This window comes from Sminthopsis crassicaudata, chromosome 3 (assembly GCF_048593235.1).
Source record: "Sminthopsis crassicaudata isolate SCR6 chromosome 3, ASM4859323v1, whole genome shotgun sequence".
NCBI classification, from domain to species: domain Eukaryota; kingdom Metazoa; phylum Chordata; class Mammalia; order Dasyuromorphia; family Dasyuridae; genus Sminthopsis; species Sminthopsis crassicaudata.
Window position 1 is genome coordinate 575,940,449 of NC_133619.1, and position 17,065 is coordinate 575,957,513.

General features: G+C 33.9%; 1 protein-coding gene across 1 annotated transcript in view; it reads right to left on the bottom strand.

The window, feature by feature from the left end:
* Positions 1-17,065, bottom strand: part of FREM2 (FRAS1 related extracellular matrix 2) — a 208,208-nt gene that overhangs the window by 113,115 nt on the left and 78,028 nt on the right. The window contains 1 exon segment of the mRNA XM_074304856.1: positions 1,531-1,677. Within this exon segment, the coding sequence (XP_074160957.1) occupies positions 1,531-1,677 (147 nt within the window).

The window sequence follows — 17,065 nt, forward strand, 5'->3', positions numbered from 1 at the left end:
CCACTTACAATCATTCCTTTCACATTGCAATTTTCCCCATTGTCAGTATATACTATAGGTGGGCAAAAAAAAAAAAAAAATTAAAATGGGAGTTTTGGGGAGTTTTGCGCAAGACATAATGACACATGAAGGCTAGAAGACAAAAAAAAAGTTAGAAATTAAGAAATGGATAAATATATATGTATATTACTGTATCATACATTTTTTTATTTTAATTCCACAATAATTTGTACTTCTTCATGACACACAAGAAGGGTCAAACAATTTTACATGGATTTCTCAGATTGTGGTGGCACTGCAACTGTATTACTTGTGTGATCTAACCTTAATCTGTCTGGTTTTATTTTCCTCATTTGAAAAATGAGAGGCATGTACTCTCACATTTGTGGTCAAATTTAAGTAGAAATAGGGCCACTAAACTACATGAAAATCCTTAAGAGCTGCCCATTGACTTACAAAACCACATATTAACATTCTCTATGTTCTATTATATTTTTATTTATTTTTGTCAAATATTTTCCAATTTTTAAAAAATTCAACTCATAGGGCCTTGTGCCATATATTTGATATCTCTGGCCTGAATGAACTCAAATCCTTCTACCTTTAAAGTTATGACTGTGATCCCTTGATCACCACACTAGTACCATAAAGCCATAAGCTACTTTCTTTTCTTTTTATAGTTGCATAGAATCAAACTCAATCTGATAGAAGAAGAGTTTCTCTTCCAGGTAGCATTAGTTTTGTTACGTTTATTTATTTATTTTTTAATGCAAGATGACTAGGAGGAAAAGCATGATAACTATGCAAGGCTCTATAACACCACCAGGAGTGATGACTTTAAAAGTACAAAGAACATTTCCTTTGTCTAGTGTGCTTTATTTCTCTGGAACTTGTAAAGGCTCACCTGAGCATTCAAGTGCAACCCATGACAGGAAGTACCTCCTATATGCTTAATGAGTTACTACTGAATGGTTTTTTGTTTGTTCATTATCAAAGGAATGTTCACATGGATTTCATACAACTATTTCAACAGTTTAATTACATGGTTACATCCTAAAGCCCTCTAGATGCACAGAGGAAGCACACTTTCCTTATCATCTAATATATTTGTGCCATTTATTTCATTTTGTTTTCAAACCTCTATGTAGAAATAACTTTCCATTATGGAATTTTATTTCTGAAGGCCTCTTGAAGGTGGTGTATTGTAAGAGACATATTTTACAAAGAGGTTTCTGATGTTCTTGTCTTTTGTCCCTTTTCTGGGGCCACACACTAAAAATAACACCTAACTACCAAAAAAAAATCCTGAGTAGGAAGTACCCTAAGACTTGAAGCCTTCATTACAAGTTCTATTGAATAGTACTTTTTTCAAGGCAAGTTGTAGCATTTAATACTTAAAATAATCTGTAAACACATGCTTATTGGCACTTACGAATTTAGTTGATATTATATATTGCTAAGATTTAGAAGTGAATTAGAAGAGTACACATTTTCAACAGGAAATGGAATAGAAGAACCAAATGAACTTACTGACAAAAGAAGTTTCTCCCAAATAACCTCTTCGTTTGAGGACAATATCCAAAAATTTGAAGTCTTCATTGACCAGATAGTACTCTTTTTCCAAGGAGATCCATGCCCAATTCAGGTGAAAATGTTGGTTTGTCAACTTGTTTCCTCCTGGAAAGTACAATATTAAAGTTAAAATGGTATCCTTTTTCTGTCTATATATTCCTAAACATGCACTAAGAGTCACAATAATCTAGCACAAGAAAGGTGCAAATTATATCTAGTATCTCCTTATGAAACAATCTTGTACAGTTTTAAACATAGAAAATAAAAATCATTACAATAACTTTCTATTCAGTTCATGGCTACCTACCTTACAGAATTCTTTGGGTTCCTCAGTTATATGTGTTGATGTATACAATCCCTTATAACTTCCTTTACCACTGGGTGAGCCACTAAATGCGCTATTTGTTAACCCGAGGCTTACTATATATTTGTATCATCCCCTCACTTCATCTGAGCTCTATCTGTAAATTTCTAAAAAAACCCCAGCAGATTATTCCATTATGTCAAATTGGTAACATTTGTGAAAAACAAATGAAAACTGCATGTTCTTCTGATTAAAAAAAGAAGGAAGAGAAATGGGGCATTTTTCAAAACATGTGATTGACAGAGTGAAATAATCATTATCTATTTTTTTTAGATATAAATAACACTTCATAGCTGCTCTTGATAGTCTAAGTATCATTACTACCAGACTATAATTTCTGTGTGTGTGTGTGTGTGTGTGTGTGTGTGTGTGTGTGTGTGTGTGTGTGTAAAGGAAATGCTGTTTTCTTCCATGTGATTTTATTACATTTGGAGACTAACATTTATTTCATTCATTTCATTGTCAATTTTTCATAAAAATCAATATTAAAATGATTTGATAACAAAATATATTGAAGTAATGGAAACAGTTTTAGTAATGTATTCTTCAAAGTGATAGTGAGTAGATCTTGTACTTTTTTGTTAATAATAACTGAAATAATAATAATATAATTTCTTAATGTTTTGCTTTGTTTTGTTTGATTTTAGAACATAATGACCAAGCATCATAATACAGCAGTACATTCCACATTGTTAATCCAGAGCTATCTGCAGTCATCTTGATCTATAGATTGCTATTGGACCTAGATGACTCTGGAGGGGACTTTACACAGACTTCCCTCACTTAAATCCAAGACATTTGTACACTCTCTGATGTCATGGTCCTCTCTGAGAACAAAGGACAAACCATCACCACTACAACAACCACATTGTTAATAATGGAGAAAGTTATGATTACCCAGCATACATATCACTCAAAGGACAATTGCCCCAGGTCAGGACAAAAAATGGAATGAATTAAGTACAGCCAAAATATCTATAAGTATGCTGCCAATTATTTTTCAGTTCCATAGCCAATTTTATAAATAATAATTGTCATTTAAATGAATAAATATAACTCCTCTACAGTGTTTATATTCAGCATAATTATCAAAGTATAAATTTAATATTTTCATTACTGGAATGTGTTACCACCAAATGTGTTACTACCAAAAATATAATTTAGATTTCTGGAAGATAAAGATCTTCAGGTGCCCATTGGAATAATTAACCCTTTTGTTGCCACTCTAATTGTTGAATAAAAATGAAATATTTTCATTTCATAAGAAGTTTTCTTCTGTATTTCATTTAAATCATTTAAAAATGAATTGTGTGTCTGTGTGTCTGTGTGTGTAAATATAGAGAGACTGCAAGGCTTGCAGTCATGAAGACCTGAATTTAATCCAGGTTCAGACACTTAGCTGAGTGACCCTGGGCAAGTCTGTTTGCCTTAATTGACTGGAGAAGGAAATGGCAAACCATTCCAGTATCTTTGTCATGAGAATTCCATGGACAGTGGGGACACAAAGAGTCAGACAGAAATGAATAATAAAATGTGTGTGTATGTTGATTTGAAACATCTAGGGATCTTATAGAAAAATGAAGATCTTCAAAATTCTTTCAAACTGATGATAGACATTCATGAAACCTCTGTGCTAGAGCTGGAATCTCCTCATGTAAACACATGCCTAGTGTAGCTGCTACACAGCTGTCCTCAGAATCAATAAAACCTAACCTTCAGGAGAGCATCTGACATACATTGGTTCTGGGACCCTGGGCAAGTTACTTATCCTGTCAGTATCCCAGGCAACTCCCTAACATTTTAATTGAAGACTGTCGCTCTACAATGGCAGAAGGAATTTCATCACAGGTAGCTCATTACATAGAAGAAATTGCATAACTACTCTTCTCCTCAAAAAACGTGCCTTATCATATTTGAAATAATAGTCAAATGCTATAGAATTGAAATTTTAATTATTTTTTTTTTGCTTTTCCAAAGGGCAGCTTGCTCATTTTCCCTTCATTTTCTGAAAGTGTAATCAAAACTTTATATATGATTAAAGTAAGGGAGAGATAAGTAAAGAGGAGGAAAAGAAGGAAAGAGAGAGAAAGAGATGGGATTTGGGAGAGAGAGCAAAGAAGGTAAGTACCAGAATAAAGGATAATAAATCTGACATCTAGAAAACAGACCACTTAACTCACCTTCACGAATGTCTTAATCCTAGCTATGGCATGCCAGGTAAGGCACAACATTGCTATGAATCCTTAATTCCCCACAAGAGGCCACTGAAGAGCAAGTTTTGCTCTATTACTGATTGAATGGAACATTTGTGACTTCTTAAAAAACAACATTTTTTTCAAAAATTGTTTTGGGTTAGTGGAACTCTTTTGGGAAGTACTTTAATTCACTTTAATTATAGACACTTAAAATATTTTTTCTCCTCAATGTTTTCCACTTTGTTCCTTTGGGAACACAAATGTCTTAATTTTTCCTACTAGGCTGGGGAGAGAAGACTTTCTTTCCACAACTTTCAACTAAGTGGAGCTGCCTGTCTAACATAAAAAAAGAAAATGTGTGATCTCTCTAATGTGAAAGCTACTATGTTTGGTAAAAGAAAGGAAAAATGGTAATCAGATGATCACACTCAAAGTCCTCATTATTACAACTTCCTTTGATGTGTCCCAACTATTTCAAAGAAAAGTGAGTGTGGGTAAGAACATAGCTATGACAAATTAATTTCTTTTTGAAATGGAGCTAAAAAATGGACAGAATTGGGAGGTGTGTTTTCAACTTTCTTTCCCTTCTGGTATCTCTATAGTTTAAATTTTCAATTAGCTCACTCTAGATAAGAAATCATATTTTGGGGACAAAAATAGCCAGCTTGTCTCATAACTATTCAAAAGAATATCAAAGAAGAAACAAGAGAAACAAGTATTGTCTGGGTTAAAAATAAAAGAAATTATCTATACTTTAAAGTCTAACTACAATGCCTACTTTCCTAATTCCCACCAGTCAGAAATAAATTCTCTTTACTTCTTCCAAACAAAATGCTTCCTTTTGTACCTATTTTATGCATTCATCATATACTAGTTTGTATCATATTTGTATTTACTGCTAGACCAAATGCTCTTTAGAGAGTAAAGGGGAGGGGAAGCATCTACTATGTACTAAGCATTGTGCTCTGCACCTCACAAACATTCCATTTTATTGTCACAACAATCCGGAAAGATAGAGATTATGATCCTTATTTACTTTTTTAGGAAACTGAGACAATCAGGAATTAAGTAATTTGCTAAGGGTCACATAGACAGCAAGTGTCTGCAGTATATTTGAATCTGGAGTCTTGCTGTGTATAGGGCCAGGGCTCTGTCTACTACTATAGTACAATGCTCTGCATGTAGCAGACACTTTAACAAATGTTGAATTATAATTTGTAAAAACTATGCTCTAGTTATCCTTATCCCTTTATGATTGAATTAATAACTGAGTTCTCTATCAAGTTTTCATAACTCCAATTTTTCCCTCCATAGCCTCTTCCATACCACTGTTAAGCAATATTGTTTGAATCCTGTTTTCTCCTTGTCATTTTTCTGCTTAAAAATCTATATTAACCTATAAAATTAAGTCTATTTATGTCAGTATGACTTTCAAGCTGCTCTTAATAGGGTCTAAACCTGTTTAATTTTATTTTCTATTCCTCCTTAAGTCATGCTTTCCCCTTCCAGTCAAATTAACAAGCATTTATTAAGCACTTAAGGTCAGTATTTTGGAAAACAAATAAACCAGGAACAAAACCAAGCCCCAAACAATTCCTGCCTTCAAAAAGCTCACATTCTAAGGGAGTGGTGCTGGTGGTAGGGATGGAGACAACTTACATAAATAGGTGTACATATGTGTGTATATATATGTATATATGTTTATATATATATACATATACGTATATATATATATACGTATATATATATATATATATATATATATATATATATATATATATATATATATATATATATTTATAACTATATGCACACACATACACACCTGCAGTTGGAAGGCAGTCTTAGAGGAGAAGGAGTAACAGTGAAGTGATGTTTCATCTGAGTCTTGAAGAAAGTCAAGTTGGCTAAGAGTTAGAGGTGAGGAAGGAGAGCAAAGGGGAAAAGCAATGTAAATGCATGGAGAAGGGAAGTAAAGGAGTGTCATTTGTAGGGAGCAGCAAACTGATCAATACAATTGGATTGGAAGGTACATGGAAACATATAATTAAGAGATACTGACAAGACATTCAAATTGAAAAGTCTAATAATCACTTGATAATGTAGATTTGAAACTCGGGTGAGAGACAAGAGTTGGCTATGGACAGAAAATTTCTGGGTCATCTGCCTAGAGATGAAAATTATACTCATGGGAGTAAATGAGATGATCAAATTAGATAGTAAAAAAAAAAGAAAAAGAAAAAAAAAGACAAGAAAAAAGCAGTTGTCCAAGCCTTGGTGGGACACCTTTAGTTAGCAAGCATAATATGGATGAAGTTCTAATAAAGGAAATTGAGAGTGAGCAGTAAGACAATAAGGAAGAAAAGATCAGAATCTTGAAAATTAAGAGGAAAAACTGAATAGCAGTATCAAGACAGATGAGATTTAAGAAAAACGGTCTTTTGATTTTTACAAATAAGAGACCATTATCTCTTGGAGAGAGCAACTTCATTTCAATGATGAGATAAGAATTCAGTGTGAAGATTTAGAAAAGGATGAGAAAATATGAGAGCACTGAATTCACATGACTTTTATAAAGGAGGTTAGCTGAGAATAGAGGCAGCTATATGGCTCAGTAGAGGGATCCTTGAGCCTGGAATTAGGAAGAGATGAGTTCAAAATCCAGTCTAAGACACTTACAAGCTGTGTGACCCTGGGCAAATTATTAATCTATTAGCAAAGGACATGGTAAACCACTCCAGTATTTTTGCCAAGAAAATTCCATGAACAGTGTGGTCCATGAGGTCACAAAGACATGAACACAAGCAAGCAACTGCAACAATAAACTGAAATTAGAAAGTTTTCCTTCACTGAACATGCATGTCAGTCTGTTTCATACTTCCCTATCTAGTCTGCTATTTATATTTTAGACATGAAGAAAAAGGCCCAAAGAGGTAATCTTCTGTAAATAATAAATATTAATATATATATATATATATATATATATATATATATGAATGAACTATGAATAAAGGTTTTTTTAAGGCACTAATATGCTTTGTAATTTCATTATCTCTAGCACACAGGATATTTGTGGTAGAATGCCAAGCATCCAAGATTTGGAGTTGGGAGATTTGCATTCAAATCTTGTAGTTAATACTACTAGCTGTGTGATTATGGGCAAAATGGGAAAAATAGCATAATGCAAGGAAAGAAAATGAGCATATATGAAGCATTTAGCATGTGTCAGAAACCATGCTAAGCACTGGGGATAGAAATATAGAAGCACAAAACAAAGTCAAGAAGCTTCCTGTTTTCAAGAAGCTTCCATTCTAATAGGGGAAGATAATAGACAAAAAGGATCTAAGCAGATAGAGAGAGGATGGAAGTACTTAGATTGAAGGACTGTTTTTGAAATCTGGAAAGCCAGTAACAGGATCAGAAGGAGAAAAGAAGGCAGACTGGCCTGGACTCTTCCACAGAATGAGGTTCCAGGAGGAACTTGGACGTGGGAAAAGGGGGGCAGACCTTGTGAGCCCTACTGGAAGGCTATTTCATGGTTAGAAAATCTAACAAGTTCCAGAATGAGTCAACAGCAGAGAAGTAATGATTCTGAAGTCCAGAAAGTGAGGAATAAGATGAGTAGGAAATATCTCAATCATTCTTTGTAAATGTATATAAAAGTGCTTATTTTTGTTTTCTTTCTTGGTTATAATTTCCCTTAGCCTTTCTAAATATTAGTCCTATGTCTTTACATTCATTTTCTCCTCTAGGATAGCACACTTCCCACTTTTCAACTCCCACATGCCTTGGGTCTAGGTCCAAGAAGCTGTTTTACATGGTAAGGGAAAGGGGAGGATGGTGGCTCCAGAGCACAGCACAATCAGCTGAGGTTTAGACAAGTGAAGCTGCCATACTTAACATTCTGCCTGACATGCTAACATAACACAGACCAGATTTAGGCATTCAAAAACTATACCTCCCAGAGTACATCTCAGACACTCACTGAGCCCAGACAACTGAACACTAATAAAATTTCATTAAGGTAATAAATGCACTTGTGTTGTCTACAATACTTTCCTTCGTTCAGGTTTCAATCATAACCCCGGCAGTTGTGTAAATATTCAACAAGTCATAAATCAGTGACCTCCCCCCCCTTAGTTAACATCCTAGATGAGTATCTGTAATACAAATATGAAAAAAGGAAACTCCCAAAGTGACCTCAAGATTAAACAAAATAGTAGTAAAGATTTAAAAAAAATGTTTAAAATCTAGTATCTGTGTATCATTGCAAAATGTCCTCCAAGGTCTTTGAATAATGTTGTTCTTTCTTTTTTATTTTTTATTTTTTTATTTTTTATTTTTTTTTAATTTTTTATTTTATTTTATAATTATAACATTTTTTGACAGTACATATGCATGGGTAATTTTTTACAACATTATCCCTTGCACTTACTTATATTCAGATTTTTTCCCTTCCTCCCCCAACCCCCTCCCCCAGATGGCAAGCAGTCTTATATATGTTAAATATATTACAGTATAATTTAGATACAATATATGTGTGTAGAACCGAATTTTTTGTTGCACAGGAAGAATTGGATTCAGAAGGTAAAAATAACAGTTTACATTCATTTCCTAGTGTTCCTTTTCTGGATGTAGCTGGTTCTGTCCATCATTAATCAATTGGAATTGGATTAGCTCTTCTCTATGTTGAAGAAATCCACTTCCATCAGCATACATCCTCGTACAGTATCATTGTTGAAGTGTATAATGATCTTCTGGTTCTGCTCGTTTCACTCAGCATCAGTTGATGTAAGTCTCTCCAAGCCTCTCTGTATTTTTCCTGTTGGTCATTTCTTATAGAACAATAATATTCCATAACATTCATATACCATAGTTTACCCAACCATTCTCCAATTGATGGACATCCATTCATCTTCCAGCTTCTAGCCACTATGAAAAGGGCTGCCACAAACATTTTGGCACATACAGGACCCTTTCCCTTCTCTAGTAGTTCCTTGGGGTATAAGCCCAGTAGTAGTATGGCTGGGTCAAAGGGTATGCACATTTTGATAACTTTTTGGGCATAATTCCAGATTGCTCTCCAGAATGGTTGGATTCTTTCACAACTCCACCAACAATGCATCAGTGTCCCAGTTTTCCCACAGCCCCTCCAACATTCATCGTTATTTGTTCCTGTCATCTTAGCCAATCTGACAGGTGTGTAATGATACCTCAGAGTTGTCTTAATTTGCATTTCTCTGATCAATAGTGATTTGGAACACTCTTTCATATGAGTGGAAATAGTTTTAATTTCATCATCTGAAAATTGTCTGTTCATATCCTTTGACCATTTATCAATTGGAGAATGGCTTGATTTCTTATAAATTAAAGTCAATTCTCTGTATATTTTGGAGATGAGGCCTTTATCAGAACCTTTAACTGTAAAAATTTTTTCCCAATTTGTTACTTCCCTTCTAATCTTGTTTGCATTAGTTTTGTTTGTGCAGAAACTTTTTAATTTGGTGTAATCAAAATGTTCTATTTTGTGATCAATAATGGTCTCTAGTTCTCCCTTGGACACAAACTCCTTCCTCCTCCACAAGTCTGAGAGGTAAACCATCCCATGTTCCTCCAATTTATTTATGATTTCGTTCTTTATGCCTAAATCTTGGACCCATTTTGATCTAATCTTAGTATGTGGTGTTAAATGTGGGTCCATGCCTAGTTTCTGCCATACTAATTTCCAGTTTTCCCAGCAGTTTTTGTCAAATAATGAATTCTTATCCCAAAATTTGGGATCTTTGGGTTTGTCAAAGATTAGATTGCTATTTTTATTCACTATCTTGCCCTGTAAACCTAACCTATGCCACTGATCAACTAGTCTATTTCTTAGCCAATACCAAATGGTTTTGGTGACTGTTGCTTTATAATATAGCTTTAAATCAGGTACACTTAGACCACCTTCCTCTGACTTTTTTTTCATTACTTCCCTTGCAATTCTCGACCTTTTATTCTTCCATATGAATTTTGTTGTTATTTTTTCTAGGTCATTAAAATAGTTTCTTGGGAGTCTGATTGGTATAGCACTAAATAAATAGATTAGTTTGGGGAGTATTGTCATCTTTATTATATTCGCTCGGCCTATCTAAGAACACTGAATGTCTTTCCAATTATTTAAATCTGACTTTATTTTTGTGGCAAGTGTTTTGTAATTTTGCTCATATAATTCCTGACTCTCCTTTGGTAGATATATTCCCAAATATCTGATACTATCGACTGTTATTTTGAATGGAATTTCTCTTTGTATCTCTTGCTGTTGGATTGTGTTGGTAATGTATAAAAATCCTGAGGATTTATGTGGATTTATTTTGTATCCTGCGACTTTGCTAAAATTCTGAATTATTTCTAATAGCTTTTTAGCAGAGTCTTTGGGGTTCTCTAAGTATACCATCATGTCATCTGCGAAAAGTGACAATTTGATTTCTTCATTTCCTACTCTAATTCCTTGGATCTCTTTCTCGGCTCTTATTGCCAAGGCTAGAGTTTCTAGTACTATATTGAATAGTAATGGTGATAGTGGGCAACCTTGTTTCACTCCTGATCTTACAGGGAAAGGTTCTAGTTTATCACCATTACATATGATGTTTACTGAAGGAATGTTGTTCTTTCTTGTCTCGGAGAACAAAACATATTGAATGATTTAACATAATTTAAGTTTATTATTGATTAATTTGAATATGAGCATCAGTTAATGTGCCATGCTATAATACAATACTGTCTTCAAGGCTCTTGATGTATTTAGTATTGATCTCTCCTAATCCAAATGGCCTCCAAACTTTAATTTTAAAACTGGAGTTTATTTTGAGATGTGGCATTGTGATATAGTAAGCAAGATTCAATTTGAAAAGTCCAATAAGTAGGTCAATATGTGGGATTGGAATTCAGGAAAGAGAATGGAGCTAGACACATATAGTGGAATTTTTTTTATATCATCTTTCTGGAGATGGGAGCAAAAGAGCTCATCAAATGAGAGAAGAAGGCACATTTATTAAATGCTTACTATGTACCTAGAGACAAGATGCCCTGGGTTCAAATTTCACTTCTGACCATAATAGCTTTGTGACTCTTTGATCTTATAACCATGGATGAGTCATTTAACCTCTAAATTCTCTGCAATTATAAACTGCAGAAAAGTCATCTATCTGTAATGGTTGAGGGAGCTTTTGAATGGTCAGCTTCCCACATCAACAAAATCCTAAGTCTGGATTTCTTTTGAGTCTTTCCTTATTATTAACCTGTACCTCTCAATATTGTTAGTATTTTTATGACTACTAGTATCCCAAATCGCCTTTCTTTAATAGTCTTAGCAACCTATCTGAACATTTTCAGAGAAATCCAGATAATAATCTCTCAAGCCTTTTTCTAAGGCTTTTATGCAGCCATTTTCTCCACTGGTGAGAGGATTTCTCCCCAAAATTCATGGCTCTGTTCTTGAAGATTGAAAGCGCTAGAGGCTCAATGAGATGAATGGGATTTTGCTATATTAGTAAATGGAGATTTTGAGCCAGTGAAGTAAGATACCAAGCACAGGTTACTAGTTTGCTTGAGTTTTAAAGTATGACATTATAAGACACACTCTAGAAAAAAGTTAACTTTAGGAAATGATATTCCTCGTTGAGGTTCCATTTTTGGCTAATGGTAACAACTGCAAAAAGTTAATATGGACATCACATCTGGAACTTTTATAAGCATTTGTTAGTGGCCTACCATGTACCAAGCATTGTGCTAAATCTTAAAGATAAAGAGAAAAACAAAAAACATTCCTGGTTTTACCTAAGGGGTGGAGAATAACATGCCAACAACTATGAACAACCAAGCTAGACATAAGATGAATTGATGACATTTAAATGTTCTGATGCTTCATAATTATAGCACAGAGGTGTTCAGTAGTTTTCAGAGCCTTCTATATACAACTTAATAGGCTTTTGGTACATGCCTATTCTGTGATTGTAGCTTAACTAAATTCTCTAATATACATCAACAAAGTTGGATACCTGGTGATGATTTTAATATGTTATTATATGCTATGTATTATATATCATATCATAATATATTAAATGGAATTAATGCATAAAGTTTATTATTTATGAAAGTTAATATAAACCTGATCTTTTCCTTACTAAATCAGGCATTTTCACCCCCTCCCAAGTGAACCCTTTCATAATAAGATCTGTTTTTTTAATATCTAATACAAAGACTATATCTGACATGGTATACATTATTCTGTCCTAATTGTCCACCACCTTACTGCCATAAGGCAGGAAGCATGTTTCGTTACTTGTTCTCTGTGATCAACTGATGAATTTTTTTCAGCAACCTAACTCACAAAGAACATCTACCATCTTTTAGAGCTAGTAAATGCCAGAGTCTGGAGCTGAACCTTGAAACCTTCTTGTCTGCAAGTTTATCACTTTATTGCATAAATTTAATGTCCTCAATTTGCAAATTTTTTCAAATGATAAACATTCAGAAATTCTCCCTCAGTTTGGTCAAAGAAGATAGAAATGAAAACATGGATTTAATCCTGAATGATATATGATCCATAGAAGGCCTCTCTATAATGATCAAAATGTGATGTATTATAAACTATTCACTAAGTCTCATTTGAAACAAATTAAAGTATTTAACTGATGTCATATATCCACACAACAGGTGCCCGACAGCTGAAAACCACAATCCCAAATGCTTTGTCCCCAAACACTATCACTAAAAAGCCACAGAGATCTTGATGAAAAGACCTCTTTTGAACTTTTCCAGCTGGTCTAATGACTTCTTCATATAGGCCATGGGAACTCAATACCTTTTCAGAACAACAAAGAATCACAACCTCCAATTAACCTTCCCTAAAAACACAGCCTTGTCTGATTCTTCAGAAGATGAGGCACGCTTCTTAAACACAAAACTGGTGTGACAACTCTGGCTCGTGCTTGATCAAGGGTAATTCCAGGGTGCCCATTGAATTTCTAATAGGGACTTTTTGGAAAACAGCCCTTCAATCATCAAAAACTAGTTGAAATGTTCTCTGATAGAACAAACCCCCCCAAACAAATTATGGGAAAACCAGGTCTTGTCAGTGTGAAGAATAAATTTAAAGCTAGAAACTAAATTTGATACTATCATTAATATAATTTCCACTAAAGTCCTACTCTAATGCTTCATGAATTATTTGGAGGTAATATTGGGATTCTTCAAGACTGTGTCAATGTAGTCCAAATTCTGACGGTTCATACCAAGATGAAAAGCTAGGACCAGTGAGAGACCATGAGATGTCTATCCATTGATCATGCTGAAGAGGCTAGGAGGAGCTTCTTACCAGGTTGACTACAGGGTCATAAATGTTTTGGCTATAGAAATTCATGAAAACTATCTATTTAAGGCCTAAAGAAGATATATTCTGTGTCACTATACTGGAAAAAGCATTTCCCTTGCCATCCATACCATATAAATAGAGAAGCGGAGACAAAAACAGAGATGAAAAAAGACAAATGCTAAGAAGAGTATACCCATCTACACCCAGAATGAAAGTAACATTGATGGAATACTGTACCTTTGAGAGGACACTCTGTCTTCCAACTCTGCTATTACATAGATTATTTTCCCTGCCTGGAAAAAGCCTAAATTAAAAGCCCTTCTTCTGCAAGAAAGCTTTTCTACTCCCTTTTGATTTGTGTGTCTTCTCTTTTGATTATCTCTAATTTTTTTTCTGCATGTATCTTCTTTCTATATAATTATTTGCATGTTTTCTCCCCCCAAAAAACTGCGAACATTTTTTTTGGACAGAGATACTCTTTGACTTTCTTTTCATCTTTAGGACTTAGCAAAGTACCTGCCACATACTTAATAAGTAGTTACCAACGTGACTAAAATTTTATAGTCAATGGTGCATTTTCAAAAGCACAGCATCAATAAAGGCATTATTCCATGATGCACATTCTATAAGAGCCAGTCAATCCATGTATCAGGAATTCCACAACACTGTCCTAGAAATGAAAAAGATGCCAAAAATATTTTTTTGAATAAATATGTGTGTGTCTGTGTATACATAGACACATTTCTGAAAAATATAGTGGAAGTATAGATAATCGGGTTCATAGCCCACCTAAAATACTTATTAGCTGTTACCCAAGTCTTTTATTTCTCACAAAATTATACTTTCTTCATTTGCAAAATGTAAATGATATTACTTTCATTACCTACCTTTCAAGGTTTTTATGACTAATATATTTTACACACTCTAAAGTGCTATAGAAATATGATTTTTTTCCTATAGAATTAATTGAATTTTTACTATATTCAAAATAATTCTACATTTAATTTAGGTAGTATAGAAAGGGAAAGAGAATCTCTGGAATCAGAAAACATGGGCCTGAAACTGGGATCAGCTACTAATCATGATCTAGGACAATCAGCCAATCAAATACTTATTTTAAGAATATTATGTGCCAATAAGTGTTCCAATTAATGGGAAGACAAAGATAAAATGGAATAGTCTCTTCCCTAAAAGAGTTTACATTCAAACAAATGAGATAGCATATATCATATAGGCTGAGTAAAATATACAATTTTCTCATTTGTAAAATGAAGAAATTAGATTGATGACATTTAAGTAGTTCAGTAGGTAGAGAAAACTGAATTCAATAAATTCTGAGTTCAAATCCTGCCATAGACACTCCTATCTGTGTGATTCTGGGCAAGTTATTTGGACTCTGTCTGCTTCACTTTTGTCTTCTATAGAATGAGGGTAATAAATGGCATCTAACTCCCAGAAAAATAAAATGGTATATTTATAAAATACTTTGCAAACCTTAAGAAGCCATAGAAATACTAGCTACATATCTATACCAATATTTATCTATTTGTGTATATTTATATAATACATATGCACATACACATACACATACATCATTATTTATATATTTCTGTATATAATATATTATGGCATAATGTACTTGTTTTATTATTATAAATTATTAATTTTTACATAATTGTTAATTGTGTGTGTGCGTGCGTGTGTAGTACATGGTGGTATAATATATCATTATATTAATTCAGAATGCTGAACTCAGGAAGATGAGTCCACATTCCAACCTCTGATACCAACTAACTATGTGACTCTGGATAAGTCACCTAAATATCTGCCTCAGCTTCTTTATCTTTAAAATGAAGATAACCCAGGATTTTTATGAGAATTCAATGGGATGATAGTTGTAAAGCACTCTGCACACCTTAAAGTGTTACACAAAGGCTAGCTATAATTATAATTGTTATGATCATCATTTTATCTAAACTTTTTTCTAACTAAAAATTCTATGGGTTAGGGTTAGGGAATCTTGTATTTCAGTCCTCCAAGCATTGGAACAATGATTCCCAAGTCCAATTAAACAACATGATCATAGTTCATTCACTTGGAAAAGTTGAAAGACTGACACTGAAAATGTGTGCACAAAAATTATGTATTTGTTTTCTTAATTTTCTGGAATCCCCATTGTAGAGGAGAATGTAGTTGATAATAGCCCTGTCTTGTAACCTTGTTCAAGATATTTACTGGCAGCTTCCCCTCCCTACAGCATCCCTAAGATTTCAGAAAAAAAGCAAACAAAACAATTTTATACATTATTTTTTGTTTCCTTCATTAATATTACTTGTGTGTTTTCTATTATAATTTTATTCCTACCAAAATATATAAATGCAAATACATTCAAAAATAGAAGCGAGAAAACACAGTGTGAGGAATCTATTTGTGGAAATAATACCTATTTCATCTAGAATTGAATTAAGTTCAAGAGAAAGATTTACCCCCTTTGCCTACTTTAAGGAAAAAAGAAAAAAAAAAACAACCTAACATTTATGCATATACAACCCACCACCTGGCTCAGCAAGGTTCCATGCATGCACTGCCTGCAGCTACAAACAAATTTATTAGATCTCTGGCAACACATTCTTAAAATAAACTTAATAGCCTTCGGGTCTTTGCTCAAATCATAGCCTAATTCCTTTTGTGGCGCCAGACAACTTCCCCCCAAAAGGAGACTCCACTTGGAAATGAAAGCTGGGTTTCTCAGTCACCACCGCAGAGTAACCGGTTTAGCACCATTTAGTTGGTTAATTCCCTGTGATGTGAAGTTGTTTTCTGATCCCTATTTGTAAAATAGTGCCTCACACGTTACTATATACAAAATCCATAGCAATTAACCTGAATTACTGTCTGGGTCATATTTGGGGTTGTTGGGGGTTTTAAATTGTATTTATAAAAATTACTTCTTTCCACCTGAAATACCACAGAAACAGTCAAGAGAAAGAGAAAGGTTGGGGGGGGAGGGGAGGAATAAAAGATTGGGGATTTCATTACAAGTTATTTCATAAGTCAGTTGCCTGAGAAAACAAAACAAAACAATTATTATTTTAAATTATATTCTCTTCATTAATCTTTTTTAGATACTATTGTGACTGTGAATTTAATAGAGGTTCAAACTTCCCGGAGAGATGTTCAAGGGTTAGTTTGATTTAGTTTTGTTCCTTTCACATAAGCTGGTTACATGATCTGACTCAAGGCCTTTGTTTTCAATGGCAAAATCAAGATTGGAAAGTCTAAAATTTCTAGGCTTTAAAGTAAAAAGAAATATATTGGCTCACACCTGGTCCCTTGGTCGCTATTCCTATAATGGCCAGCCCCCATCCCTGAAACTGATTTCCCTTGTTAAAAAAGATGACTTCTTTTCTCCACCTTCACCCCAACACATGCCATACCCTCCCCAACACACACACAGTTTTTCCTATCCAAAAGATTACACTTCTCTTAGAAAGGGAATTATTGTCCAGAATTCCATCCCTACCTCTGTCTCTGTTTAGCTGACACAACAAATGAAATAGGTTGAACAGACCACTACAAATG